Source organism: Oncorhynchus tshawytscha, linkage group LG22 (assembly GCF_018296145.1).
Source record: "Oncorhynchus tshawytscha isolate Ot180627B linkage group LG22, Otsh_v2.0, whole genome shotgun sequence".
Taxonomy (NCBI): domain Eukaryota; kingdom Metazoa; phylum Chordata; class Actinopteri; order Salmoniformes; family Salmonidae; genus Oncorhynchus; species Oncorhynchus tshawytscha.
In genome coordinates this window covers 15,640,285-15,667,432 of record NC_056450.1, presented here as the reverse complement: position 1 = coordinate 15,667,432, position 27,148 = coordinate 15,640,285, and the positions used below count along the sequence as shown (strand labels likewise).

The window sequence follows — 27,148 nt, the reverse complement described above, 5'->3', positions numbered from 1 at the left end:
GGTGATTTACAGACTGTATAAGTCAATGGCCATCTAATTCATCTCAGTTTTATTGCCATTCAAAGAGCATGTTTTAATAAAGTCTATTTAGTTTTAAATTGGAATGATTGTGTCCCAGTGCAAAAGGCTCAGTTGATGGTCTCAACTTTGACCTGAGGAATATTTAAGGACTTTGCAGCAACAGGACAAATTTAAAAGAGATTTAAAAGAGATTTGGCTTGAATGTTGTATAGAGTAGAGAGGTCTACAGCATACATTAAGGAGTACAAACCCATATCTAGAGATGGCTGATGATTGTGTGAGAAACAGATGAGAAATTGTGGGAGGAAAGGCTGAGAAGAGGATGTCACACACCACCAAAATAATTGTCTCCTTTATTTTCTATAAGGATATGGCACATGACCTGGTGCGATTGAAATGGAGGCTGGTAATAGCAAGGCTTATTTGTTAACATATTAATGGAGTAGCCTGGATACTATCAAATGCTAGACTATGGCCAATAGATCCCCTTGACACATTGTATTTATAAAGAATGCACATTCATGTTTGATGTATAACACTCTCCACACGTTGCTAAACAGTTCCCTAAATGTTGCAGTGTGGCTGACCTTTGACCTTGTCTGTTCCGCAAACAACTCAGGCCACTCTCTTGTCACCCATGTTGTCATCCCATGACCACAGATTGTTGTTTTTAGATAGCACCAACAGACGGCATAAAATACCTAATTCAAATATGCATTGTTCAACTTTAATGCGTAAAAATATCATTCCTATTTTAAACTGTTAATTTGAACTTTGAATTAGAAGGGAACCCCTGTAGCTTATAACTGGTGACAACGGTTTTTTTTTTGACAATCACAGACAATTATTAAAACGATGTAGTGTTCAGTTCCAGCCACATACACAAGTCTGTATAATGCTAAAATAAAAATGATCTTGATAATAAGCGCCTATATAAATATGTACAAGTGCGTGCACGAGTTTGTGAGAGAGCACAGGTAAAAAAAAAACGGGATCCCGCACGCTGTCTATTCTTGGCTGTTGTCTAGTGCTATACGGTCCAGGCTATCTGGAATCCATGGGACTTGTTACCCCGTTGAGGTGAAAATGTAAAATGGTTAAGGTAAATGTTACGGTTAGGGTTAGGTAAGGGTTAAAGTTAGGAGTTAAGGGTTAGAGGTTAAGGGCGTCCCAAGGATTCCGGATTGCTCCTGCCAGTGTTTAGTGCCACGAGCGAAACAACTTGACAGAGATAGTGTGCTAAGTTTGTCCCCGCTGGCTTCCCATCAAACTACCAGACTGACGGCTTTGTTTCATTGATAAACTAAAAAGATAGTTGAATTAGGTCGAGACGCCTGGAATAGGTTTGCGAGACGTATCAGAGGCTATGGCGAACATGAAAGGATAACTGCGGATAAAGTGTCTGGAAAATAAGGAACTTCGACAGAATCTGAAAGTTTATACTTCACTGTCATGTTTATTGTTGAATGCGCTTTTGTGTGCGCGAACAAACGATATTCAGGACTGTGTGCTGTGTGATACAGGTAGGCTACAGCTTTAGGTTTTGTTTCGTTTGGGAATGTTTTTAGCGATTGATTGATGAGCTTGACAGACACGCATTAAACCATTGATGTTTTTATTCATTTGACAAAGAGCACATTGTCTGTGTCGCCATTATCATAATAAAAATGTCCTTATAATTTTGTACGTTGACTTTGGAATGGAATTTGGTCCATCTCGTAGCGATCCTGCTGTAGAAAGCCTTTGCATTTAGGTGCGCGTTTCTCGACCTTTTCACTATTGTACAGTAGAGTGTAAGTATTACATGGTGGTTACATGTGTAACAGTGTTAAACGTTCCAATATTGTCTCGAGTTGAGACTTTACCTTCCAACCATAACAGCTTATGTCAGTCAACAACCTTCATAATAGTACTTGAATGTTTAACATAAACACAGGATAGTCTATAGGAATGATGTAATGTGTGCTTCAACTGAATGCCTACTGTACAGTCGTCTGTCCAAAGAAACACCTGTAAGCCAAATTAAGATTTGAGGACTATGAAAGTCCACTGCTTAAGGTGCCTGCTGTGAAGTGTGTTGTCTCCTGTAAGAGTTACTACTGCAGTTCAGTGTTGAACATGACTTTTTTTTATGATACTGGACTCACTTATCTTTATGATATATCCATCATTCCCCAGGGTCTTGCTGTACTGATACTGCTGTGGGCAGCACTGAGGACAATGAGGCTGTGACTGGCCTCCTGCAGCCATGACAGAGCTGGAGATTGATCAGTCCCACCTTCCACGGGTCCAGGAAGGCAAGTAGAGAACTAGACTCACTGGCCAGGTCAACAGGTGTGTGTGGAAGTAAAGGTGTGACACTTCAGGCCAGGCTACATATGCCCTGACCATACCACCTCGCCCTCACTTCAAATAATGTGCCAATGTGTGTGACTTTGGATTACTGTGAAACTAAAACAAAAAGCCAGACCCTCATTACGTAGAACTCCTGAGGGATTTCATGGAGGGAGGTGGGTGTTCGTTAGCTACCCAGAAGCCTGTAAATGTGTTTCAGCAAAGGGTTACAGGTTGTGTCATTGTCCTTCTATCTGTCTTCCACCAGTAAGGGCTTTGCTTTTTGTCCATCTGGGATAAGAGGTGCTCGTGATGTCTTAGCAAGACAGGCAGGCAGGATTGTACACTGTCAAAGCCAAGGCTGCTTTGTAGCGAGTGGCCTGTGCACTGAAGATAAGAGGCTGGAATGGGATGGCCATTCCAGAAAGCCCCCCCCTCCCTCTCTCCCTCCTCCCCTCTCTCTCACTGCAGTTGACGCTGGAGGATCGCCCCACTGGCTAGGTGCATATTAGATCTCTCTCCCTCTCTCTTTCCCTCCCTCTCACTGCAGTTGAGGGTGGAGGATCGCCACACTGGCTAGGTGCATATTAGATCTCTCTCCCTCTCTCTTTCCCTCCCTCTCACTGCAGTTGAGGGTGGAGGATCGCCACACTGGCTAGGTGCATATTAGATCTCTCCCTCTCTCTCTCCCTCCCTCTCACTGCAGCTGAGGGTGGAGGATCGCCACACTGGCTAGGTGCATATTAGATCTCTCCCTCTCTCTCTCCCTCCCTCTCACTGCAGCTGAGGGTGGAGGATCGCCCCACTGGCTAGGTGCATATTAGATCTCTCCCTCTCTCTCTCCCTCCCTCTCACTGCAGCTGAGGGTGGAGGATCGGCCCACTGGCTAGGTGCATATTAGATCTCTCTCTCTCTCTCCCTCTCTCCCCTCCTCCCCTCTCTCTCACTGCAGTTGACGCTGGAGGATCGCCCCACTGGCTAGGTGCATATTAGATCTCTCTGTCCCTCTCTCTCTCCCTCCCTCTCACTGCAGTTGAGGGTGGAGGATCGCCACACTGGCTAGGTGCATATTAGATCTCTCCCTCTCTCTCTCCCTCCCTCTCACTGCAGTTGAGGGTGGAGGATCGCCCCACTGGCTAGGTGCATATTAGATGTCTCTCCCTCTCTCTTTCCCTCCCTCTCACTGCAGTTGAGGGTGGAGGATCGCCACACTGGCTAGGTGCATATTAGATCTCTCTCTCTCTCCTCCCTCTCACTGCAGTTGAGGGTGGAGGATCGCCCCACTGGCTAGGTGCATATTAGATCTCTCTCTCTCTCCCTCTCTCTCTCCCTCCCTCCCTCTCACTGCAGTTGAGGGTGGAGGATCGCCCCACTGGCTAGGTGCATATTAGATCTCTCTCTCTCTCTCCTCTCTCTCACTGTTGTTGAGGGTGGAGGATCGCCCCACTGGCTAGGTGCATATTAGATCTCTCTCCCTCTCTCTCTCCCTCCCTCCCTCTCACTGCAGTTGAGGGTGGAGGATCGCCCCACTGGCTAGGTGCATATTAGATCTCTCCCTCTCTCTCTCCCTCCCTCTCACTGCAGTTGAGGGTGGAGGATCGCCCCACTGGCTAGGTGCATATTAGATCTCTCTCTCCCTCCCTCTCACTGCAGTTGAGGGTGGAGGATCGCCCCACTGGCTAGGTGCATATTAGATCTCTCTCCCTCCCCACTCTGTATTGTTAAGCAAACTTCGCTTTTTTAACTTGCTACTATTTTGTTGGTACTTAATGCAGTACCGATACAAACTTACTGTTTTCAACCGATGGGTTCGCATTTTCTTACACTGTAATGACAGTAGTAGGTCATAGCTTGGGTGGTGTAACTTTTTTTTTTTTCTTTGGCATTTCTGCATAAAAGCTAACTAATGAGCAGGACAGCAGTAGATGTTGAGATAATTGCTCTTTCTGTACTTGTTTCCATTGACAATGGGCACAGTGTGTAAGAGAACGTTTCCATGCTTTATTAAGCAGAGAACAGTGGACAAACAAAGCCAACTGTAGACTCTATTGCACCACTACACTACTTGCTAAAACAATAGCAGCACTCAAAGATGTCTGATCACTTTAAACTTTACCATCACAATACATTTTTACCAAAATGATTTGTCAGAATGCATTCATTGTTTTAGTTTGGTTTACTCAAAAGGGTTAAGTTATTTAATTTCCTAGTTTGTGTTTTGCCTCCATTTCCTGAAGTGCTGTTCCCACTGTCCCAATTGTCCTTCCCAATTCTAGAAGCTCAGCCAAGTCAACGTGCTTAGTTTTCACTCCCCCCTTATCTGTTCCTGTTTTTTCTTCTCTGCTTTCCTGATATAGTCTGCCTCATCGGAGGAATGTAGCTCCCTAAGGAAGGCCCCCACCCCCCTCTGACCCCCATCCCAGTTACTTGTTTTCTAATATATAGCACAGCCAAAGTCAAAATTAGCTATATTGTAAAAATTCATGAAAACAAACTTGTGCTTTTTGGTTTTAATTTAAGGTTAGGTATACTATTAGCAGTGTGGTCAGGTTTAAAATCACATTTTAAGGAGAGAAATTGTAGAAATGGGCGAGGGGGGTTATGACTTTGTGGCTGTGGCAACTAGTGACGACCCAGTTACTCTCTCTCCCAGTCCACACATCCCTCCCTCGCTCTTCCTCTCTGCTCTGACAGCTCTAGCCCACACTGATATTTACCGTACAGTGTCTGAGCACACAGGAGCTGATGGTCCCAACTCTAGTTAAAACATTCAAACTTATAGAGAGGGACGAAAGGCAGTGGCGAGGTGGTCTAAGGCACTGCATCGTCACTACAGTCCCTGGTGCGAATCCAGGCTGTATCACATCTGGCCGTGATTGGGAGCCCCATAGGGCAGCGCACAATTGGCCCAGCGTCGGCCAGGTTTGGACTGGGTAGGCCGTCATTGAAAATAAGAATTTGTTCTTAACTGACTTGCCTAGTTAAATAAAGGTCATTTATTGTTTATAAATAAAAAAAGAGCAAGGCGTGGTTGCATAAAACATCAAGTTCATTTCCTCATTTTTTTCCCCCTTAAAGTCAGTTGCACAAAACATTTAAAAGTGAATTTTCCCCTTAAATGAAGTAAAAAGGTTAAGGGTGCCCATGAGGTCCCTTAAGTGCGTCATTAATTATGGATATCAATGTAAACAATGTTTGTGGCGCTGAGTATTGTTTTCTTCTGCCCTGTTTTCAAAAGGAAAACGTATACCAGCATGCTTGCTGCTTAGCTAAACAATGGAAGGTGCACAATCCATGGCTACAAAGCTAGCTACTGTAGCTACCTACTCTGTAAGTTAGTGTGACATGCTAGAAATGAAAAGAAACAAGTTGAGTGAGGAGAAAAAAGTTACTAAAAACAAACGTTATCTTCATTTTGCGATCTCCCAAAATAAATGCATTCTCATTGAGGAGACATTCATTCAGTAAATCAGGTCATCTCCATGGTAACCATACTCTTTCTACCATACATGCCTTTAAACTACTGTAAAATCCCTTAAATTATGCAATTACCTAAGGAAATGTTTAAGGGGCTCTGTGCAACACCCTTAAGAGAAACACTTAAGATGTTTTATGCATCCGGGCCCAGGAAGGGGGGGGAATTTGGCCTAAAATAGAACCCCTTTTCACTTTCTCCCACTCTCCCTCCACTTCTTTTGTCAACCAGCCACTTCACATCCACAGGCCAAGTGGCTGGGGAGATTAAAAAAAAAAGCCAAGTGTGTTTCACCAGTGGCTTCCTCTCACTTTCGGTTGGTTGGACAGATTTGCACTCTACTCATTGTTTTAACACCAGTCATTTTCCTAGTGCATGATTGACATCCCCGGTGGAGGAAGATTCATAAGGGAGGTTGTTTTTACCCAGAGGTCGTAAAGGTCATGGCTTCCTGCTTCTGACTCTTCAACATTTTACTGCCTCTTCCTCTGGAGAGGCTGTAACAGCACACTTTGGAAAACAGCTACTGTCTGGAACCCTCATCAACCTGTTTCTCTCTTCTTCAAATGTTGGATCATCAGAAACCCTGGATGTCGTCCCCCTGACTCCCTCATCTTGACAATTTGATACCGTGGTAACCCCTACCCACCAATTTGTCCTTAAAGTGCCACTACCAATTCCACCTGATCTCTTACTCCCTATCTTCTTACGAAACATGCTTTATAAGTCAGTGCCTTTCGTAAAGAGGCTTAAGATCCCCTCCCCTGTAATGTAAACAACATATTTGTGCTGAATCTATTCTCCTCGCTCTGTTTTTGTCACCACAGGCTACTCCCTCCCAGCCCTGTCATGCAGTGTGTGTCCCTCCCCATCCACACCCCTGGATGTGGAACTTGAGCATAGTTTAAGTGTTGAATGAGTTCCAGAAAACAAGTTGGTTAACACACCTACCCAGGAAGCCCGCCAGTCACTTCCACCTCCACTGCTCTAGGGCCTGAGGGAACTGAGTTGAGCTGTCACTCAGCATGATGATTTTGGATTCAAATAATGTATTTCAAGATGGATGCACTTTTTCCTCGTGTGTGTGTGTCCCATCAATATAACTTTTCTGAGTGAGTTGAGGCCTGGAAAAAGACTTCAACTCCTGAGCTGTCCTGATTCCAAGCCAGATTAGGGACTAATCCTACTCCTTCCATGGCACAATGGGCAGTCTGGACACAAGGGCGGCTGGTCGATCAAGTTAGTGGGGAAGTCTCTCTAGCCATATGGCAGGTGTGTGTTGTCTGGATGAGGGTTAATGCTGGGCTTAAACTCTGAATGCTGGCCAGACTCGGACTGGCATTCCTCCACAGTGATCGTGAAACTTAATGTGTCTCGGCTTAGTGTCAGAGAGAGTGGTCACCTTTGACCTAGAGTGTTGTTGAGCACTTTTGCATGCTGCCTTCAAAAAGTCTACGGCCGGTATTCAATCGGATTATGCTTTGTCGGCAATGCACGTTTTAAAGGCAATTTTCACGGCAAATGCAGATGTCGGTGCAATCGGAAATGACCTTTTTAAATAAAGCAAGATCTAATTGAATCCCGGCCTAAATTGACCAACTAGAAACGTCAGTCTTTGTTGTGGAACATGGTTTGAACCCCTGTATGAAAGGCCCAGGGTCGTGGGCGTCCTCCCTTCCCTGTTTACAGAACAAGAAAAAAGGGAGACATCCTCGATTTGACTGAACTTGGGCTGCTTGTGTAAACCCAAAATGTAACATGACATTATTAGAGCAGGGTGTAGTGCAGGTAACTACAGTGCAACATTTCCCTGCTACTACAGTTCACCAGAGAAATGGTGGCTTCAGTCTTAACCTATTTAGAAAGGAGAGTTCGAGACAAGCTAGAGGGATACATGGAGAGAGACAGGGGTGTTGATCATTGACCGTTAACATGGGACTCTCCCAGTCGATGATGACAGCGGGTGTTTTAATTGGAATTTCACAATCTGCTCAAAGAAATTACTCCTTTTCATGACATCGGTAGTGTAGGCTATTTGATGTGTGTGTGTGTGTGTTTGAAAAAAGGACTGTAAAAGCTCCAATAGACTGTCAGAACTGAGGAACAGGAGAATGTGACTGGCTATGGGGTGGAGCCATTTGTCTGTCAAGCATGTAGTGTTTATTTTGCCAGAGTGACTTGACCATGTCAGCCCCAGAGTGAGTGTTTTTTTTACAAATACACACTGCTGGCAGAGATGTTTAGACCCTCCTTGGGCTACTGTAAACAACCCACTGGTCTCTTAAAACTAGCTATTAAAACTAGATCAAAGGAGGGGGCAATACAGTGGTCACTTTTCCACCTAAAGTTTCAAATGTTGTGTTCCACTAAAACCATTAACAACAACCAGCCTCCTCACTAAAGTTCTCCTCTGCAAATCTGGTATCCCTTTCTCTCTCTGTCTCTCTCTTTCTCTGTCCCTCTAACTTTCTGGTAGCTTATGGACTGGGGGGAATGGTTAACGATCTGGTTGTAATCTGATCTGGGGCATTACTATGTTCAGCAGGTGGCCGGTATATCTCAGTCACTGGGATGGGGGAGCTGTCGCTGTGTAACACTGCCGGGCCATAATGCAGCAGTTTGATTGAATTGGGGAGTCTTTAGATGCTGCTGTGGGGGCCCCAACAGGCACCTCCAGGGACCAGGCACCTCCAGGGACCAGGCACCTCCAGGGACCAGGCACCTCCAGGGACCAGGCACCTCCAGGGACCAGGCACCTCCAGGGACCAGGCACCTCCAGGGACCAGGCACCTCCAGGGACCAGGCACCTCCAGGGACCAGGCACCTCCAGGGACCAGGCACCTCCAGGGACCAGGCACCTCCAGGGACCAGGCACCTCCAGGGACCAGGCACCTCCAGGGAACAGGCACCTCCAGGGACCAGGCACTGAAGATGGATCTGTACACACTGGCCTCTCCTCAGGAAGGACTCAGACATGCTGTTTAGGGCTGACCCCATTTAGCCGACCGGTCGATTGTTTGGTCGATAGGCTGCTGTTCAAGCAAAAGGAGGGGAATGGAAAAGGGGATACCTAGTCAGAGGTGTGGGGGGGCTGCCTTAATTGACATCCACGTCTTCGGCGCCCAGGGAACAGTGGATCAACTGCCTTTCTCAGGGGCAGAATGACAGATAAAATTAAAAAAAAAAAACTTGGCACACCAGTAGTACCGTCTTCAATGTTTGTTTGGTTACGTCATTTCCTGTAACGCATTTTATTATTATTGTTAGTCTTTTACAATTCTCATTGTCAGTGGACACATTGTTTACAGAGTGCACAGCCTAGGCTACACTTGTGAGAAACCAGGTTTGGTTCATTCCATTTACGAGTTGTCAATTTATTTGTTGTGTTTATTTATTGGAGCTTAGTGGTTAGAGCATTGGTCTAGTAACCGAAAGGTTGCAAGATTGAATCCCCGAGCTGACTTGATGAAAATCTGTCGTTCTGCCCCTGAACAAGGCAGTTAACCCACTGTTCCTAGGCTGTCATTTAAAATAAGGATTTGTTCTTAACTGACTTGCCTAGTTAAATAAAGGTAAAATACATTTGGTATTTTATTAGGATCCCCATTAGCTGTTGCAAAAGCAGCAGCTACTCTTCTTGGGGTCCACTAGAGTTGTCTTTGTGGTAGACAGTCTGTAAAAAGTTGTTTTATATACTGAACAAAAATATAAATGCAACAATTACAATTCTTTTTACTGAGTTACAGTTCATATAAGGAAATCAGTCAATTAAAATTAATTAGGCCCTAAACTATGGATTTCACATGCCTGGGCAGGGGCACACAGCTTTGGGTGTCTCTCGGAGGGCTTAGGCCAACCCACTGGGGAGCCAGGCCCAGCCAATCAGAATGAGTTTTTCCCAACAAGGGGGCTTTATTACAGACAGATACTCCTCGGTTTCATCAGCTCTCCGGGTGGCTGGTCTCAGATGATCCTTCAGGTGAAGAAGACGGATGTGGAGGTCCTGGGCTGGTGTGGTGACACATTGTCAACGGTTGAGAGGCCGGTTGGACATACTGCTAACTTCTAACTTCTAACTTCTCTAAAACAACGTTGGAGGTGGCTTATGGTAGAGAAATGACATTTTCTGGCAACAGCTCTGGTGGACATGCTTGCGGTAATTATGCCAATTTCATGCTTCATTTAAAACTTGAGACATCTGGCATTGTGAGGTTGTCAGACAACACATTTGTATCGTTCCCACCACAAGGTGCACCTGTGGAATGCTTTATTTCACCTCATGAAACATGGGACCAACACTTTACATGTTGTGTTTTTATATTTTTATTCAGTATGAATACACTTTACATATCGAAGAATTGAATCTCTTGCATATATTTCTGTTTCTTCACTATGTATTATTTTTGGGTGCTTGTGTAAAAGAGGAACACTGCCATGAGGCAAACCTTTTTAGTGTGTGGCTATAGGGAGGAGTGATGGTAGAGACACAGAGGCCCAGACCCTACACACAGCACACAGCATTGTCTGGTCTGGTGTGGTCTGCTCTGGTGCACAGTTACACTGCAGCTGCTGGCATAATTCCAGACTGGGTGTTCCTCTGAGACTTGCTGGGCAGTCCTCCAGCTCCAGCCATGAAACTCATTGCCTCTGGTCATCACACTACAATAATAGACATACCCAAACACACAGGGAGGGCTTTGTTTGTATAGCCTGTTTAGATGTAGCCTATGTAATGTCTTGTACCCTTTCTGTTGGCCTCTTAGTACAAAATGTGATTGGACCAGGCAGTGTAGGATGTCATGGGTGACTATTGATGTGGTCTGAGGGACTGCTGTGCCAAAAACGCAACTGCCCACCACATTGTCTCCTTGCAGCGCAATTCAGCACCAGTCTGATCTTTTGTTACTGTACCACAATTGCAATTTCAGTATTCTGTTTCTTTCAGTATTGAATCTGCTGTACATCAAAACAGCATAGAAGTATTTGACGTCACTTGTCTTTCTCTCATTAAAGAACTAATATTTCCCCCAAAGCTATGGTCACATTTTATGACATGGAAATAAAGACGTTTAGTCCTTTTTTTGTAAAAATTAATGTTTTTTTGTTGTTTCTTTTGTGATTTGAAATGTTAAAATGGCTTTTGACCAACTGCCATTTTTTCCCCTTCAGTGTGCCATGTTTTTGCTGTCCTAGAGGATGGAGTGTTGGCACACAACCTACAGGAACAGGAAAGTAAGTACAACTATATCAATCCCAGTCCCTCACAGTAATCTGAGTCAGTTACAGTAGTAGTTGGTCCACTCTATCTGCGTGTAACCCTGTGTTCCCCTCTGTGCCAGTTGAGCAGTACTACACTACCAACATGCAGAAGAACCAGCTGGTGCAGAATGATATCCGCATTGCCAAGAGGCTGCAGAATGAGGAGGAGGAACAGAGAGCTCAACACAGAGCCCTCCTAAGCCAGGCATCTAGACAACTGTAAGGGCACTGTGTTGATTTAAATAAATATTACTTACACACACACACGTTCTCCACCTCATCCTCTCGATGTGCATGCACACACACACGTTTGTTTTACTATCCCTGTGGGGACCAAAACATTTATTCCCATTCAAAATACTATTTTCCCTAACTCCTAAATCTATCCCCTAACCTTAATTCTAACCCTAATTCAACCCCTAAGCCTAAAATAGCCTTTTGCCTTGTGGGGACTGGTGAAATGTTCCCACTTCTCTGAATTTTCCTTGTTTTATCATCCTTGTGAGGACTTCTGGTCTCTGCAAGGATACTAAACCACACACACTACCTGATACTCTCCATATTACGTCTGTGCATTTATTGTACTTACCTGTCTGTCATTATCTCAAACAGTCTAGTCCACCGGTATTCAAACTTTTCAGCGAGAACCCCATTTTTTTTCCCACCAGAATTTCTGGGGACCCTATGTTTTCGTGACCCCACTCCAAATCTAATGACGCAACCATAAAATATACACATTTCTAGTTTTACATCGACAAATAACCTTACATTCATTACATTTTAACCTCTTACTTATCAAAATGAAAATAAAATTGTTCCAACATGTTTTATTTTTCTAATGCATCTTTCTCAACAACCCCGAAAAGAATTGTGACCCTCTGCAGTTTGACCCCGACTGATCTAGACGGTTTCCATAAACACTTCTTACGTCATTTAAAATGTGTACTCTGGCATAGTGTACATATGGCTTGCAGCATGTTGTACATACTCTACTGTACATGAAACACAGGGTGGTCTGATCTCTCGGTAGTAATCCTAGCCCTCTCCCCTGTCCCCTCCGTGTACACAGTCAGGAGGAGGACTCTGAGTACGCCAGGATGATCCAGGAGGAGATCTTGAGATGTGCTGATGAAGAGGCTCGGAGAAGGGAGCAGGAGGACGAGGTAAACTGCAGATGCCTTTTGATTTGAGGAGAGACTGGCGGTTCATAGTGGTTCTCTACAATCCTGATTGTGTACTCACTGCTCAGTAATCCAAGTGGATTTCCTCTAGCTTCCTGTATCTACTTTAGTTCCGTGGGGTCCAAATAGCTTGATATATAATGTGGCTCTAATGAATTAGGTCCCAGTGGAGCTGAATGCTGCTCTGGGCTCCTGGTTTACCCACTCAGATTTGAGCAGGGTCAAAGGCCACCAGAGAGACAACTTGTGCGCTTTTAGCGTGAATAACAAGTTGAGCAGGTTCCTGGTAATTCACTCCAGATTATGCTCCATCCCTTTTACTGTCTCACTGAAGGATAGTATTATGACAAACAGGCTAGATGGATGCAGAGGCTTTATCTGTACAACTTTTTGCATTCCCTTCAAATTATTCACACCCCTTTACTTTTTCCACATTTTGTTACTAAGTTGAATTAAAATGTATTTGATTGTCATTTTTTTTTGTCAACAATCTACTCAACGCATGTCAAACTGTCAAAGTGAAAAATTCTAACATTTGTAAAAAATAATATTATGATAATATGATAAATAAAACACTTTTGATTAGGTATGTATTCATCCCCCTGAGTCAATACATGTTAGAATCACCTTTTGGCAGCAATTACAGCCAAAGGTTTCTGGATAAGTCTCGAAGAGCTAGTGCTGAGCGATTTAACCAAAATTGTGTTTTTTGGGGAGGTTATTAATATGGGCAGGTGGGACGGTAGCGTCCCACTTGGCCAACATCCGGTCAAATTGCAGAGCGCGAAATTCAAAAATACGAAATTGAAATATTGAACTTTCTTGAAAATATGTTATACATCAAAATAAAGCTTAACTTCTTGTTAATCCAGCCGCTGTGTCAGATTTCAAAAAGGCGAAAGCATACATACAAACACACAAATCATATTTCAACCAGGCAGGTGCGCCACAAAAGTCAGAAATTGCGATATAATTAATGCCTTACCTCTGAAGCTCTTCTTCTGTTGGCACTCAAATGTCCCAGAAACATCACAAATGGGCCTTTTGTTCGATTATGTCCCAAAAATGTCAATTTATTTGGCGCGTTTGATTTAGAAATACACCGGTTTCAACTCGCCCAACATGCTTACAAAGTATCTAATAAGTTACCTGGAAACTTGGTCCAAACATTTCAAACAACATTCCTATTCCAACCTCCGGTACCCTAAAACGTTGATAAAATTTAAGACTGAGTAAACTGTTTCTAATACCGAATAAAAACAAGGTGAAGCGCGCTCCAGTTCACCAAAACAGTAGAGTCCACCTGGAGTGACACTTACAATGGATCGGACTACTTCATTTCTCAAAAGAAAAACATCAAACAATTTCTAAAGACTGTTGACATCTAGTGGAAGCCATAGGAACTGCAACCAGCTCCTAATAAGGGTATCTCATAGAAAACAATTGGAAAATCCTATGACAATATTTAAAAAAAAATTCCCTGGATGGTTTGTCCTTGGGGTTTCGCCTGCCATATCAGTTCTGTTATACTCAGACATTATATTAACCATTTTAGAAAATTTAGTGTTTTCTATCCAAATCTACCAATTATATGCATATCCTAGCTTCTGGGCCTGAGTGTCAGGCAGTTTACTTTGGGAACGCTTTTCATCCGGAGGTGAAAATACTGCCCTCTACCCAAGAGAGGTTAAACCACTAATTGACCGACATTGGAATTCAAGTAATTGAACCTTTTCATTTCGGGATTTTTGTGAGCCCAGCACACCGTTTCTCTAGAGCGAAATCGAATCATTCACGAGAGGAAAGTCCAAAACTATATGGGAAACATGGCAGAAGGAAGTTGTAGTTTTCATTAAGCAAATATTCAACCTAGTTCAGCGCAGAAACATGGTAATTAATTCAATGACTGTGATTTCTGACTCGGACACAGATGGATACTCCTTTACGCATGCTACGTTAGGTTAGATACACAGACCGCATATGCTTCCGCATGAGAGTGGAATGTACACAATAAGACGATGGAGGCTTGATACCCATATGATGTAGTTTACATCATATGATGGCGCTTTTTGCGTCATATGTGAATGATTCCTGTATTTTGAAAGTTTCATATCTTAATGTTATTGCTGACAAACAAAAGATTTGGGACCATGTCAACAATGGACTAATCAAATGTATTTATAAAGCCCTTTTGACATCAGCAATGGGTGGAATTATCCTTTTAACAATTACAAGCATACCCATAACATGATGCAGCCACCACTGTGGTTGAAACTATGGAGAGTGGTACTCTGTTATGTGTTGTATTAGATTTTGTTGTCACATTAGTGTTATTTACCACTGTAAATCATAGGTATCAGTGGTTTGGGCTGGATTATCCCTTTTAGATGAAGCTTAGATGCCTCACTCTCATAAAGGATCCTTGTTCAGAGTGAGTGAAGTCAGAGCAGACCGTGGGTGTGTCCATCATTCTAGGGGTAGGGTGGAAATCTTTTAGTGGCTTGGCCCAGGAACAGTAGTGTTGCTGTAAGTGGTGGTCTTTCATGTTGCCAGTCCTTTTTGTGTATACATATTCCAGTTACAAGGTTATTGCAAGTCCCCAAGAGACAGCAATTTGTTAATTTTAATGAATTCTTTATAGACTTGATGTCTAAAGGTCAATGTCTTTGCTCGTCTGTAGAATCACTTGACTAAGCTTAGTCTTTACTCCATGGATTTAATAGTGCTAAATCACTTTCAGAAGCCTCAGTGTTGGCTAATTATAACGATGAGCAAACACACTCCAAGCAAATTCACCTTTATGGAAGATTGGCTGATGTAGTGTGTTGATTAAATATTAGCATCCCCGCTGACTGTTTAATTGCACAGCAGAACAGAAGGCACCAGGCGGTGCAGTCAGTCTAAATGCCAGATCCCCATGGCACTTCCTGAGCTAACCTGCCATGTCAAGCTGCTAATTGTCTGCTGAGGCTGGCAGCGCTGAGCTGGCGAAGTGCTCTGACTCAAGCTAGAGGAACAGTGCTTGTGCTCGTATGGTCTTCACTTGTGTCATTAGAGATGTTGAACTGAGAACCCTCTAAACCTGCAGCGCTTGATCTACAAGTGGTGTCGAGAGGTTATACTGACAGGGATTGTTGTCATTTTTTGCAGACATAAAAAAAATCTCTCAAAATGCATAAACTTTTGTTTGTTTCCTATGGTGTAGCTTAGACCTTACTTTACATAATCAGTGTTGAGTCTGTTGTGCCCACCATCGGTGGACAACAACATGCTCTTGAATACAGGTGTCACCTAGAGCCAGAAATCACCATAATTTGCAAATAAATTCATTAAAAATCCTACAATGTGATTTTCTGGATTTTTTTTCTAATTTTGTCTGTCATAGTTGAAGTGTACCTATGATGAAAATTACAGGCCTCATCTTTTTAAGTGGGAGAACTTGCACAATTGGTGGCTGACTAAATACTTTTTTGCCCCACTGTATTTTTATACAGGGCTTCTTCATTACAGTGGATAGATAGATGTCTGTCTTACAGGAGGGCTCTGGGGATAAAGGCATAGCCCAGGTCTCTGGAGGTCTATTAGAGCTGCACTTGTACAGGGTGTCTCTGGCATGACCAGTTGACAAGGTGTTGGGTGAAAGTGAAGCAGTCCTCTTAGCACTTTTTCCAGGCCAGAGCCCAGTCTCTGCTTGCCCGGCAGGCAGGGGGAGATGAAAGGTTGGTCTGTCTCTGGTCTGCTGGTCTGGTCTGCCTGGTCTGTTATTTTCCATTGAGTCAGCCCCCAGGCCTTCCTGAAATAACAAGCCTCGCCAGGCCAACAGGAGCCTGGTCCTAGATCTATTTGTGTCGTCTTGCCACATTGACCATAAGAGTTGGTAAGACGGCACAAACTGAACTGGGACCATGCTAACCCAGAGTTGGTTTTGTGCTGAGCGGCCAATGTGGACCTGCCCAATTTCACTCATAATGGAGACAAGAGACCTACTGTGACTCTGCATTCAACACTTCCTCTGTCGACAAATGCCTTTCTAATGCAGGCCACCCAGACTCTGTCTATACAATGACAGCGGCTAGCCCTCAGTGTTTATCATGCTGCAGGTTTCCACCCATGATAATAAATACTGTTTAGTTGTAGTGCTCTCATTTCCGCAGAACAAGGCAAAGATGCATGTGTGTTGTGTTCTATGGAGTTCATGTTTTGTCATTTACTGTTTGTTTATGTTAACCCCCTGAACCACCAGACTGAGTCATGGACCATTGTGGTCCTTGTTTGTACTTAGAGTATACTTCTTGTTATTGTTCTTAATCTGTGTCATAATCATACACTTGTAGCCATGTTGTTCTGTGGATGCTTCACATCACTCACCATTCATTCTTTGCTGATTTCTTTGAAGGTTCTGTCCTTAACTGCTAGTGCTTGCTTTACCATCTTGAGTAATTGCTTCGGTCTTTGTATGGTGATTGTGGGCAATATTATACTGACACCTTGTGGTGCTAATCTGTACTGTACATATTAATGACCTTCATGGGCAGCAAACAGGGAAATCAGTAGAAAGGGTTTTTGAATGAAGGCTAGATGGTTGGAAGCTTAATAGGAAGCAGTCGTTGATGCCAACATTTGCCCACGTACTGGCAGAGGCCTGGTTAACCTCACCCGTAATACTTGGCTGACATTTTTGACTCCGTATGGCAACTGAGTGTGTGAGGAGTCTGCTCTGAATTGACCTCAAATCACTCTTATTTACTTTGATATTTGATACCTGCTGAAGACATTTGTTTCTATGATCTCAAAACGATTCATTTTATTGACATGTGCTGACAATTTGTTACGGTTCTGGTCCCATGGATGAAACGATAGACACAGGCGTTTTGCAATAACATCTGTTAAACATGTGTATGTGACCATTGAAATTTGGTAACATTGTTTCCGCAGGAAATGGCTAAACGCATCCAGGAAGAGGAGGGGCTGAGGGTCAGACAGAGGAGTCGGCAGGAGAGCCTCAGTGACGGTACGGCCACACTTTGTTTATCTTGTATAAGGGAAGCAGCTGATACTGTCACTTTCCAAATATTGCTAAGCATTCCAATAATGTCTCTAACGGTGTACTTAATGTGTAAAAGGCTCCTGTGTTGACAAGGCCATTTGTTTTAGGGTTCCTTTTTATCTTTCTGTGGCTTTTATTTCTGAAATCATGTCTAAATGATTGATTGCTTTGGTTTGAATCATACTTTGGGTGGTGCCTGTTATTCTGACCTTTCCTGATAATTCTGTTACTTCTCAATGATTTTTTTTTCAAAGCCATGATTGGGGTGCATGCTGTTTTCTTTTATGATCACAACGAGGACAAAATATGACCCTGAGGAACTTGAAATCTTAATAAACTAAATAAACCCCATTGTTTCTAATTTCAAACGCTGAAAGTGATGAACCATCAAGCCCTCCACACCTGGATCATTGTGACTGCATTGTAGGTGTAGATCATAGATGCTGTGTGGTAAAGTCTAACGCTTGCATGGGGAGACTGGGCCCTAATCTAACCCTGCTTTGCTCTGCATGCTTGACTGCTGTCATTCCCATCTGCATCTACTTGACCCCACAGGTCTCCTGGCAGCATAGATGGTCAGCCATATCCCTTTGGCAATCACTCAGCTATAGCTATCTCCTTAATAACATGGACCATGGCACTGTATGTGTTGTTTTGTCTGTCAAGCTTGTATTTGAATGTGCACTTATAGTTAAATAATCTTATGATGGGCCCAATAGGGTTAAGAAGTGTTAAAAAAAAAGTGCATTTAATTTAGCATGGCCCCTTGTATTTTCACATGCAGCCCAAGTCTGTCTTGCACCATTTACTGCACCTGCCTAATACTATATGTAAAACACCCACATTCACCTGCTTTTGTGTTTGCATGTTTGGCTTGACTAAAGACAGTGCCAGCGACCCTGCCTCGCCTTGCCCACACCAGCCTGCTCTCAGCACCAGCCCCATACATGGAGAAGAGCTGCACCACCAACCTGCTACCAGCAGGTGGAAGTGTTCTATCTCTAACACACAGCCACAGTCAGACTCTACAGCTGCGCCTCTGTCTGAGCCCTACAGGACAGCAGGACAGAATAACAGAACTCTATCACATGATAGACACATGGATCCCCCTAGACGCATCAGAAACAACCTCCAATGCCCTCCACCTGACTATCTGAGTGATGAAGGCTCAGAGCACACAGACACTGTTTTCCCTGAACACCTCCCTCCATCCCGGCCGTGTAGACAGGAGAAACGTCTCAACACTGCCCCTAGTGGTTACAGGACTCCTGTGCACCAGCCACAAGAGAGAAGCAGCGGGAGTCTCAGCCGCCACAACCGCTTCAGAGAGGACCATAGCAAGGTTTGGGAGAGGGGCAGAGGAGAGAGGGAAGAAAGGGGGAGTCTGCAGGACAGGGATGGGATTTGGGACAGGAATCCCAGGGTAGCTCGTGATGAGGGTTATGACAGGGACCCCAGGTCAGAGGATGGCAGAGAGCAGCACTACAGAGGAAGAACTAGTGACCTTGCCAGAGGGGTGCAGGATAGAGACCGAGATGAGGTCAGAAGGAGCTGGACCCACAGAGAGACCAGCGACAAGAAACAAGTCCGCTTCCAGGACGACACCAGCAGACGCTGTCATAGTTACCATGGCGACAGCAGGCGGGCAGGAAATGTCTGGGAGCTGATTGCCCATGACTTAAGAGAGCGGGGTGTGGCCTTGAGGCAAAGCTTCAACGGGGGGTCACGGTCACATCGGGCAAGGGGTAAGGGCAGAGACAGCCAGGTGCATGATGGGGGAAATACCATCGCCTGTAACAACTCTCAACCACAGAGGGCTTTTCAAATGGCCATCTGCAACAGGCCCAGTTACCATGGACATGTCAGGGAAAGGAGTGCCTCACAAAGAGAGAGCCTCTGTCACCGTGGCCATGAGGGGGAGAGAGAAAAAATCCATGGAAACCTGACCATAGACGAGGCTAGTGGGACTGAGGTCTATGATGAACACTGTAGAGATGATAGGCTGTTCAGCAGAGAGAGAGAGGGGAGGAGTAGTGGGACTGAGGTCTATGATGAACACTGTAGAAATGATAGGCTGTTCAGCAGAGAGAGAGAGGGGAGGAGTAGTGGAGACCCCAGACACAAGGTCAGCTCAGGTGGGGACCAGGCGAGGGAGGAGGGCAGGGGCGACAGGCACTACCATAGCGAGTGCAGGGTGAGGAGTGAGAGTGAACACCAGCATGAGGAGGAGGATAAGCAGTACCACTCCGAGGAGGAGGAGAGACCCCCACCCTCACAGAAAGTCTCCCAGCGCAGCCAAAGCTTCTGCAGCAGAGGGCCCTCCATCAGGGCCAGATCCAAGCACACCCACAGAGCAGGTAACACCCAGAGCTACAGGCTGCAGGTACCTCAGTGCTCTGAACAGGCAGACCTGCAGGGAGGCAGCTACTGTACTCTCCCTTTTGATTAAGGGTATTTTTTCAAAAGTGTGATATTTCCTCTGTAGTATAGTGTTGGTCATTCTGATGGCCTGGGAAATATCTTAACCTGGATTTCCTTTATTCAGAGAACAGCTGCTCTTCTTCAACCCCCTCTCCAGCCTTCATCTTCTTTGTCCTCTCATCTCTTGAAATGATCTAACAGACTGATCTAACAGCATGTGCTGTATCGTTTCTTTCCTCTAATTACATGTCTGTCTTCATCTTCACAGGGTCTGTTATTTATATACCTTTTATCATACCACATCACAGCATCACTCCCATCACACCCCTTATTTCTCTAAACCCTCCTGACCCCAAGTCTCTCCTCCCACAGGAGCCACACTGCAGCCAGAGAAGGGGGCGTGTCTGGACCTGGGGGAGCTGCAGCAGGTGCTGCTGGATGAGGAGCTGGCCAGGAGGCTGCAGGAGGAGGAGAAGCTGCCGAGGAGGGTAAGGGACAGGGAGGATACCACACCCACAGTGTCACCTGCTGGATGTACTTTCAGCTCCCCTGAATACTACGATGTTGCTGAGCGTTAACCACTCTTCTCTGGTGTTGTCATTGCAGAGTCCTCCAGCCCGTCCCTCCCACTATCAACGCGATTCCTATCCAGTGGGAGACTTCAGAGTGGCACAAGTGGCCCAGGATGAGGTAAGACGTTGTTTTGGAGGTACAGCAGTAAATATAATGATTTAGTCAGTTTCTTTAAGGGAGTCTCAAGTTTGTATGAACTTTTTATCACCCAATCTCACTAGTCATCAGATAAATCATAGGCTTAGCAAAACCATTTGAAAATGCAGCCTTCAAAGCCGAAGGTGTGATTATGACACTTTGTGGTCACTGTCCTCTGTCAGGAAATCGCCCGCTTCATGCAGAAGCAGGAAATGAAGTCAAAGCGTCGTTCGCGTGACCTTGACGGCCCGGGGTCACAGCGTGAACCGCATGACCTGGCTGACCCCTATGACAGGAGAACTGCCAGAGAGAGACAGGTAGCTGCTGTTTTTTGGGGGGGTTTCAATTGCTTTTTGGTGCCATTTTCACGTGTGTGGTGAATTTAACACTTGTAACGCAGCAGTCTCATATTAACAAGTATTTATTGTGCATTCATTTTGAAGACTTCTTTCACCATTGATCCAAAATACAGTTGAAGTCGGAAGTTTACATACACTTAGGTTGGAGTCATTAACTTGATTTTCAACCACTCCAAAAATTTCTTGTTAACGAACTGTAGTTTTGGCAAGTCGGTTAGGACATCTACTTTGTGCATGACACAAGTCATTGTCCAACAATTACTTATAATTCACTGTGTCACAATTCCAGTGGGTCAGAAGTTTACATACACTAAGTTGACTGTGCCTTTAAACAGCTTGGAAAATTCCAGGAAATTATGTCATGGCTTTAGAAGCTTCTGATGGGCTAATTGACATCATTTGAGACAATTGGAGGGGTACCTGTGGATGTATTTCAAGGCCTACCTTCAAACTCGGTGCCTCTGCTTGTCATCATGGGAAAATCAAAAGAAATCAGCCAAGACCTCAGATAAATAATTGTAGACCTCCACAAGTCTGGTTCATCCTTGGGAGCAATTTCCAAATGCCTGAAGGTACCACGTTCATCTGTACAAACAATAGTACACAAGTATAAACCTTGGGACCACACAACCATCATACCGCTCAGGAAGGAAACACGTTCTGTCTCGAGATGAACATACCTTGGTGCGAAAAGTGCAAATCAATCCCAGAACAACAGCAAAGGACATTGTGAAGATGCTGGAGGAAACGGGTACAAAAGTATCTATAGCCACAGCAAAATGAGTCCAATATCGACATAACCTGAAAGGTCGCTCAGCAAGGAAGAAGCCACTGCTCCAAAACCGCCATAAAAAAGCCAGACTACGGTTTGCAACTGCACATGGGGACAAAGCTCTTACTTTTTGGAGAAATGTCCTCTGGTCTGATGAAACAAAAATGGAACTGTTTGGCCATAATGACCATCGTTATGTTTGGAGGAAAAAGGGGGTGGCTTGCAAGTCGAAGAACACCATCCAAACCGTGAAGCACGGGGGTGGCAGCATCATGTTGTGGTGGTGCTTTGCTGCAGGAGGGACTGGTGCACTTCACAAAATAGATGGCAACATCTCAACACATCAGTTAAAGTTAAATCTCGCAAATGGGTCTTCGAAATGGACAATGACCCCAAGCATACTTCCAAAGTTGTGGCAAAATGGCTTAAGGACAACAAAGTCAAGGTATTGGAGTGGCCATCACAAAGCCCTCATCCTATAGAAAATGTGTGGGCATAACTGAAAAAGCGTGTGCGAGCAAGGAGGCCTACAAACCTGACTGTTACACCAGCTCTGTCAGGAGGAATGGGCCAAAATTCACCCAACTTATTGTGGGACGCTTGTGGAAGGCTACCCAAAACGTTTGACCCAAGTTAAACAATTTAAAGGCAATGTTACCAAATACTAATTGAGTGCATGTAAACTTCTGACCCACTGGGAGTGTGATGAAAGATATAAAATCTGAAATAAATCATTCTCTCTACTATTATTCTGACATTTCACATTCTTAAAATAAAGTGGTGATCCTAACTGACCTAAGACGGGGAATTTTTACTAGGAATAAATGTCAAGAATTGTGAAACTGAGTTTAAATGTGTTTGGCTCAGGTGTATGTAAACTTCCCACTTCGACTGTATAAGATTATAAAAACATTGCTTTAATCGTCACCAACGTAATGATATCTTCTCAATGTAGTTATTTTAACAACCAGTCAATCCATTAGCAATAAATGCAAGATGCATGTTTCAAAAGTGCCCCTTTTGAATGTAATATGCTACAGTACATTAGGCAATGATTTACCCGTTGAAATTGACTGACCATGTTTCCATTTCTCCCATGTTCATCAAAGGTGTGTGATCATTGAAGACATCGTTCATAATCATGATGCAAAAAATACAAGTGGTGTTCTGAAATAAACGCAACATACTGTTGGTGTACTGTAATCAAATTAAACAAATGTTTCTTTCACTTCAAATCAAATCAAATTTATTTATATAGCCCTTCGTACATCAGCTGATATCTCAAAGTGCTGTATAGAAACCCAGCCTAAAACCCCAAACAGCAAGCAATGCAGGTGTAGAAGCACGGTGGCTAGGAAAAACTCCCTAGAGAGGCCAAAACCTAGCCTAACCTTTCACTTATGTCAATGTTTATCAGGCACTAGTTTGCAACAAGCCTGTCCTGAGTGTTCGGCCATAGGTCGATCTAAAAACATGTTTTTTTAACATAAGGAAGTGTAATGTCATCGCCTAAGCACGTTTTCACCCACTGGGCGGATACCCTACTAATATTACAGTACTGCATTGGCCAATGCAATTTTAGTAAAGCATGTTGGACACGTGTTTAGAGGAAGCATTTGTTACATACACTGCCTTCGGAAAGTATTCAGACTCCTTGACTTCTACATTTTGTTACGTTACAGCCTTATTGTTTAAATTTTTTAAAGAAAATTGATTAAAGAAAATTCTACAATCTACGTACCCCATAATAACAAAGCTAAAACAGGTTTTTACAAATGTTTAGAAATATATTAACACTTCACAAATATCCATTTTCATTATTATGTGTAGTAGACCAACCAGTTTAAAATCTATAGGTTTACCAAACCGTTAATCCGACTGCTCTTAATTGATAATCACTTAAGTCCTAGTGAAATGTATTTTTAACAAATGTGAAGAGGATCCTATCAAAAGTAATGTGAGCATTGCATTATGGAAGAATTACTTTATGAACATGTATTGCAATGTGAAACATGTGTTTCTAGATTTAAACTGATTTTAAGTTTAGTGAAAAAGTGACTGATGAGGTTATACTTAGTCAATTGAAAATGTGCTTAGTTTTAAAATACTTGCCTTTTTGATCTGTTTTGAGTTTAATACGAAGTTGTGAAAATGTACCACACCAAAGCGATTGGGGGAAGAATAAAACAAACTAATGAGCCATTGCCTACGTAGTGTTAACTATTGACACTACTTTTGAATAAAGTGTCTTATTTCAAAACAACATTTTCAATAGGAATATTGTTTATAATTACTGTCCTGTGTCTCAGATCCAGCGGGAGAGACTGGGCTCAGATGACCTTCCATCTCCTGCTGAAGACTGCTCTCCAGACTATCAGGCCCCTAGACCCACAACCCAGTGAGTCACTGTGTGTGTGTGTGTGTGTATAATACTGGGAAACCCCAGGCTGGAAGTGCCCTCCTTAGCACCTGACTGATTTATCATTTGCTGAAAAAGTATGGGGCTTTTGAAAAAGTAATTGCTAGAGATAAAAAATTAAATAAAAAATTAAATGTAAAGTTTTCTTGTTTTTCAACCAACAAAACACATTCCACATTCACAGATGTGACAGATTTAAAAGAATAATAATATTTAAAACAATATATATATAATTTAAAAAATACAAAAAAATAAATATACACACACACACACAAAGAATAATTATTAAAAAATATAAAACTTGCAGGAGCACTATCAAGGTACTTATTAGCTATTTCTAGCCTTAGCTGAGACAACCAGCAAATAATTAGTTTTTAGATTTTATAGCACCTTACACAACATATCTGCTAATTTCCCTAATCATCCCATTCACTCTGTCCAATTTGAATATAGTTGTGTAGTGGAGACCAGAGTCTATCAAATTTGGGCTGTTCTTGCAGAGGTCATAAGTGAGCTTTTCAAGAGGGAGAAGGTCAACAATCTGGTCAATCCACATTTTAAATGTAGGAGGGGTATTGGAGGCCCACAATGGAAGAATACATTTCTTAGCAAAGTATGTAATAGTCATAAGCAAAAGCTGGGCATTAAGAAGATAGATACACAGGGTCATATCAAACTGTACATCTAGTATTTTCTGTGCCGCAGTATGTACAGATTGCCAGATTTTGGCAATCTCTCTACAGCTCCAAAATACATGCATATAGGTTCTACTTTCAGAGGTACATCTTTTACAGTTAGGAGAAATGTCTGTTTTCATTCTATGGAGTCTCAAAGGAGTGTAATAAAATTTGTACAAAAATGTGTAATTAGATCATTTTTGCATTAGTAGAGGCGCAGTATACCCTGTTGCAAACTTCCGCCCATAACTCATCACTGATAGTCAGACCAAGGTCCTTTTCCCAGATTATTTTCAAAGGAGGAGCCTCCTTTCTCAGAAAGGAGTCTATAGATGTAAGAGATTTTGCCTTTAATGGATTGTGCTGTGATAAGAAGGGTTTCAACTTCATTCAACTGAGCTCTAAACCTCCTCTTGGAAGTAAATGAGGAAATGACATGTCTAATTTGAAGATGTATAGAAAAAGGGATCTTGGCACATTGAATTCACTGCAGAGCTCTTGAAAGTATTTCAGTGTAGTGGTTTTCTGATGAAATAGGTTTGAAAAGGTCCTGATCCCTAGAGTATGCCAAAGATTAAAGTTGGCATCCCTCAGGGCTTTTGGCAAGTCTGGGTTGCCTACTATAGGCGAGTGAGGACATATTTGGGAGGAAATGCCCAGGTATTTCTTACAGTCCCTCCACGTTAGTAGGGTGCTGTAAATCAAAGGTTTTGGCTATGTTGCCCACTTCACTAAAGTTATTAATGAATATAATTGAGCTTAGGGGCAATGAACCACAGGGTTGGGCTTCTATCTGAATCCACGTTGACGCTTGTGTGTTCGTGATCCAAGTTAGCATGTTGCGGATTTGGGCAGACCAGTAGTACAATTGAAGGGAGGGAAGGGCAAGACCACCCTGAGATTCAGGTTTCAATAGAGTGGAGAACTTGATCCTAGATTTTTTTTTTATTGCCCCATATAAATTTGATGCTTTGGTTAGTTGTTTTGAAAAAGGAAACTGGGAGATAGCATGGGAGCATCTGAAATAAATAGTTCAGCTTAGGGAGGATGTTCATACGGATGACATTCATTCTTCCTACTAAGCTAATTGGGAGGGAGATCCAGGAGTGGAAGAATGTTCCTTGAAAAGGCTATTCAGATCTGGTGTTATGAAGATCCCAAGGTATTGAAACCCCTGTGTTTTCCCATTGGAAAGGACATAGTGTCTTCATAGAGCTGGTGAGTGTAATATTGAGAGGGCAGACAGTGGATTTGTTCAAATTGATCTTATAACCTGAAAACTTGCCATACTGAGCAATTGTGTCTAAAATGGGAGGGATTTCTCAGGGTTGGATATGTAGAGCAAGACATCATCCGCGTAAAGCGAAATCTTGTGCTGCAGGCCGCCTGCAGAAACACCCATAATAATTGGATTGCTCCTTATCAACTCTGCCAGAGGCCCCGCCCCCAACAAGTAGAGCAGGGGAGACAGCGATTACCCTTGTCTTGTGCCCCGATTGCTAGAGATTTTGATATCCGTTGAGTGGGCTGCAATCATGTCGTGGTAGATTTGGCTATGAAAGTAGTTCTATATTTCAACCAACTACTCATATCTTTACAGATCACAACAGCCAATCAGAATCAGAAACATTGCAGAGGAACTGGACCCAACTTTCAAGGCCAGTAGACAAGGCAAGGAGGGCATCAGAGCAGGACCGACAATCTCTGGTAGGAATAACAACACCGCGGATCATCTCATCATAACATGTAGCTTATACTGTAGAGGTAATGAGCAGTTATAAAACATCCTGTTCCTTATAGGCACATCCTCCTGCCAGTCTCATCCCACTCCTCACTCCGGCTTACATGATTTTATGGAGGAGCCAACGTTCATCCCGCCCACCAAGAGGCAAAGCGACAAATCTGTACGCGCCAAATCCAAAGAGAAGAAGGAGAACTGTAAGCAGCAGTGATGTCAGTCTGAGACCATGGGCCCAGGAGTATAAACGCACACCCCTCACATTACTTTACCTGACTGAGGATTTAATCCTGAGGATTTAAAGAATTCTATTTAGTTATCCCAACCAGCACTTTAACCAGTTAAAAAAACAATTTTTTTAAAAGGATTTTGTTTTTGTTAAAAGGACTGGTCCAGATACTTTATTTTCACATTTAAGTAGTGAGTGCATACATTTTTGTACTTTTTATTACTGGGTTCATATAACTCAATAATATTCAAAGGGAAGAATTATACACTGAACAAAAATATAAACGCAACGTGAAGTGTTGGTTTCATGAGCTGAAATAAAAGATCCCAGAAATGTTCCATATGCACAAAAAGTGTATTTCTCTCAAATGTTGTGCACACATTTGTTTACATCCCTGTTAGTGAGCATTTTATCCTTTGCCAAGATAATCCATCCACCTGACAGGCTTGGCATATCAAGAGGCTGATTAAACAGCATGGCGCTGAAGAGTATTTCTGTGTGTAAT

The 27,148-nt window shown here is 43.3% G+C and overlaps 1 protein-coding gene across 5 annotated transcripts; it reads left to right on the top strand.

Moving 5' to 3' along the window:
* The first annotated feature begins 992 nt into the window (after positions 1–992).
* LOC112221926 (coiled-coil domain-containing protein 50) lies at positions 993–27,004 on the top strand. 5 transcript variants are annotated; one of them, XM_024384378.2, is made up of 13 exons: positions 993–1,123; positions 2,200–2,318; positions 11,000–11,062; positions 11,170–11,308; positions 12,159–12,252; positions 17,206–17,281; positions 18,202–19,674; positions 20,111–20,226; positions 20,345–20,428; positions 20,632–20,766; positions 23,890–23,978; positions 26,277–26,383; positions 26,477–27,004. In XM_024384378.2, the coding sequence occupies exons 2-13, from the start codon at positions 2,270–2,272 to the stop codon at positions 26,626–26,628; spliced, it is 2,577 nt and encodes an 858-aa protein (XP_024240146.1). In that variant the 5' UTR covers positions 993–1,123; positions 2,200–2,269; the 3' UTR covers positions 26,629–27,004. The 5 variants fall into 5 exon arrangements, with proteins under 5 accessions (XP_024240146.1, XP_024240145.1, XP_024240147.1 ...); XM_024384377.2 differs by lacking the exon at positions 993–1,123 and adding an exon at positions 1,130–1,544; XM_024384379.2 differs by lacking the exons at positions 993–1,123; positions 18,202–19,674 and adding an exon at positions 1,132–1,544 and having other exon boundaries at positions 26,477–27,002.
* Positions 27,005–27,148: the final 144 nt, after the last annotated feature.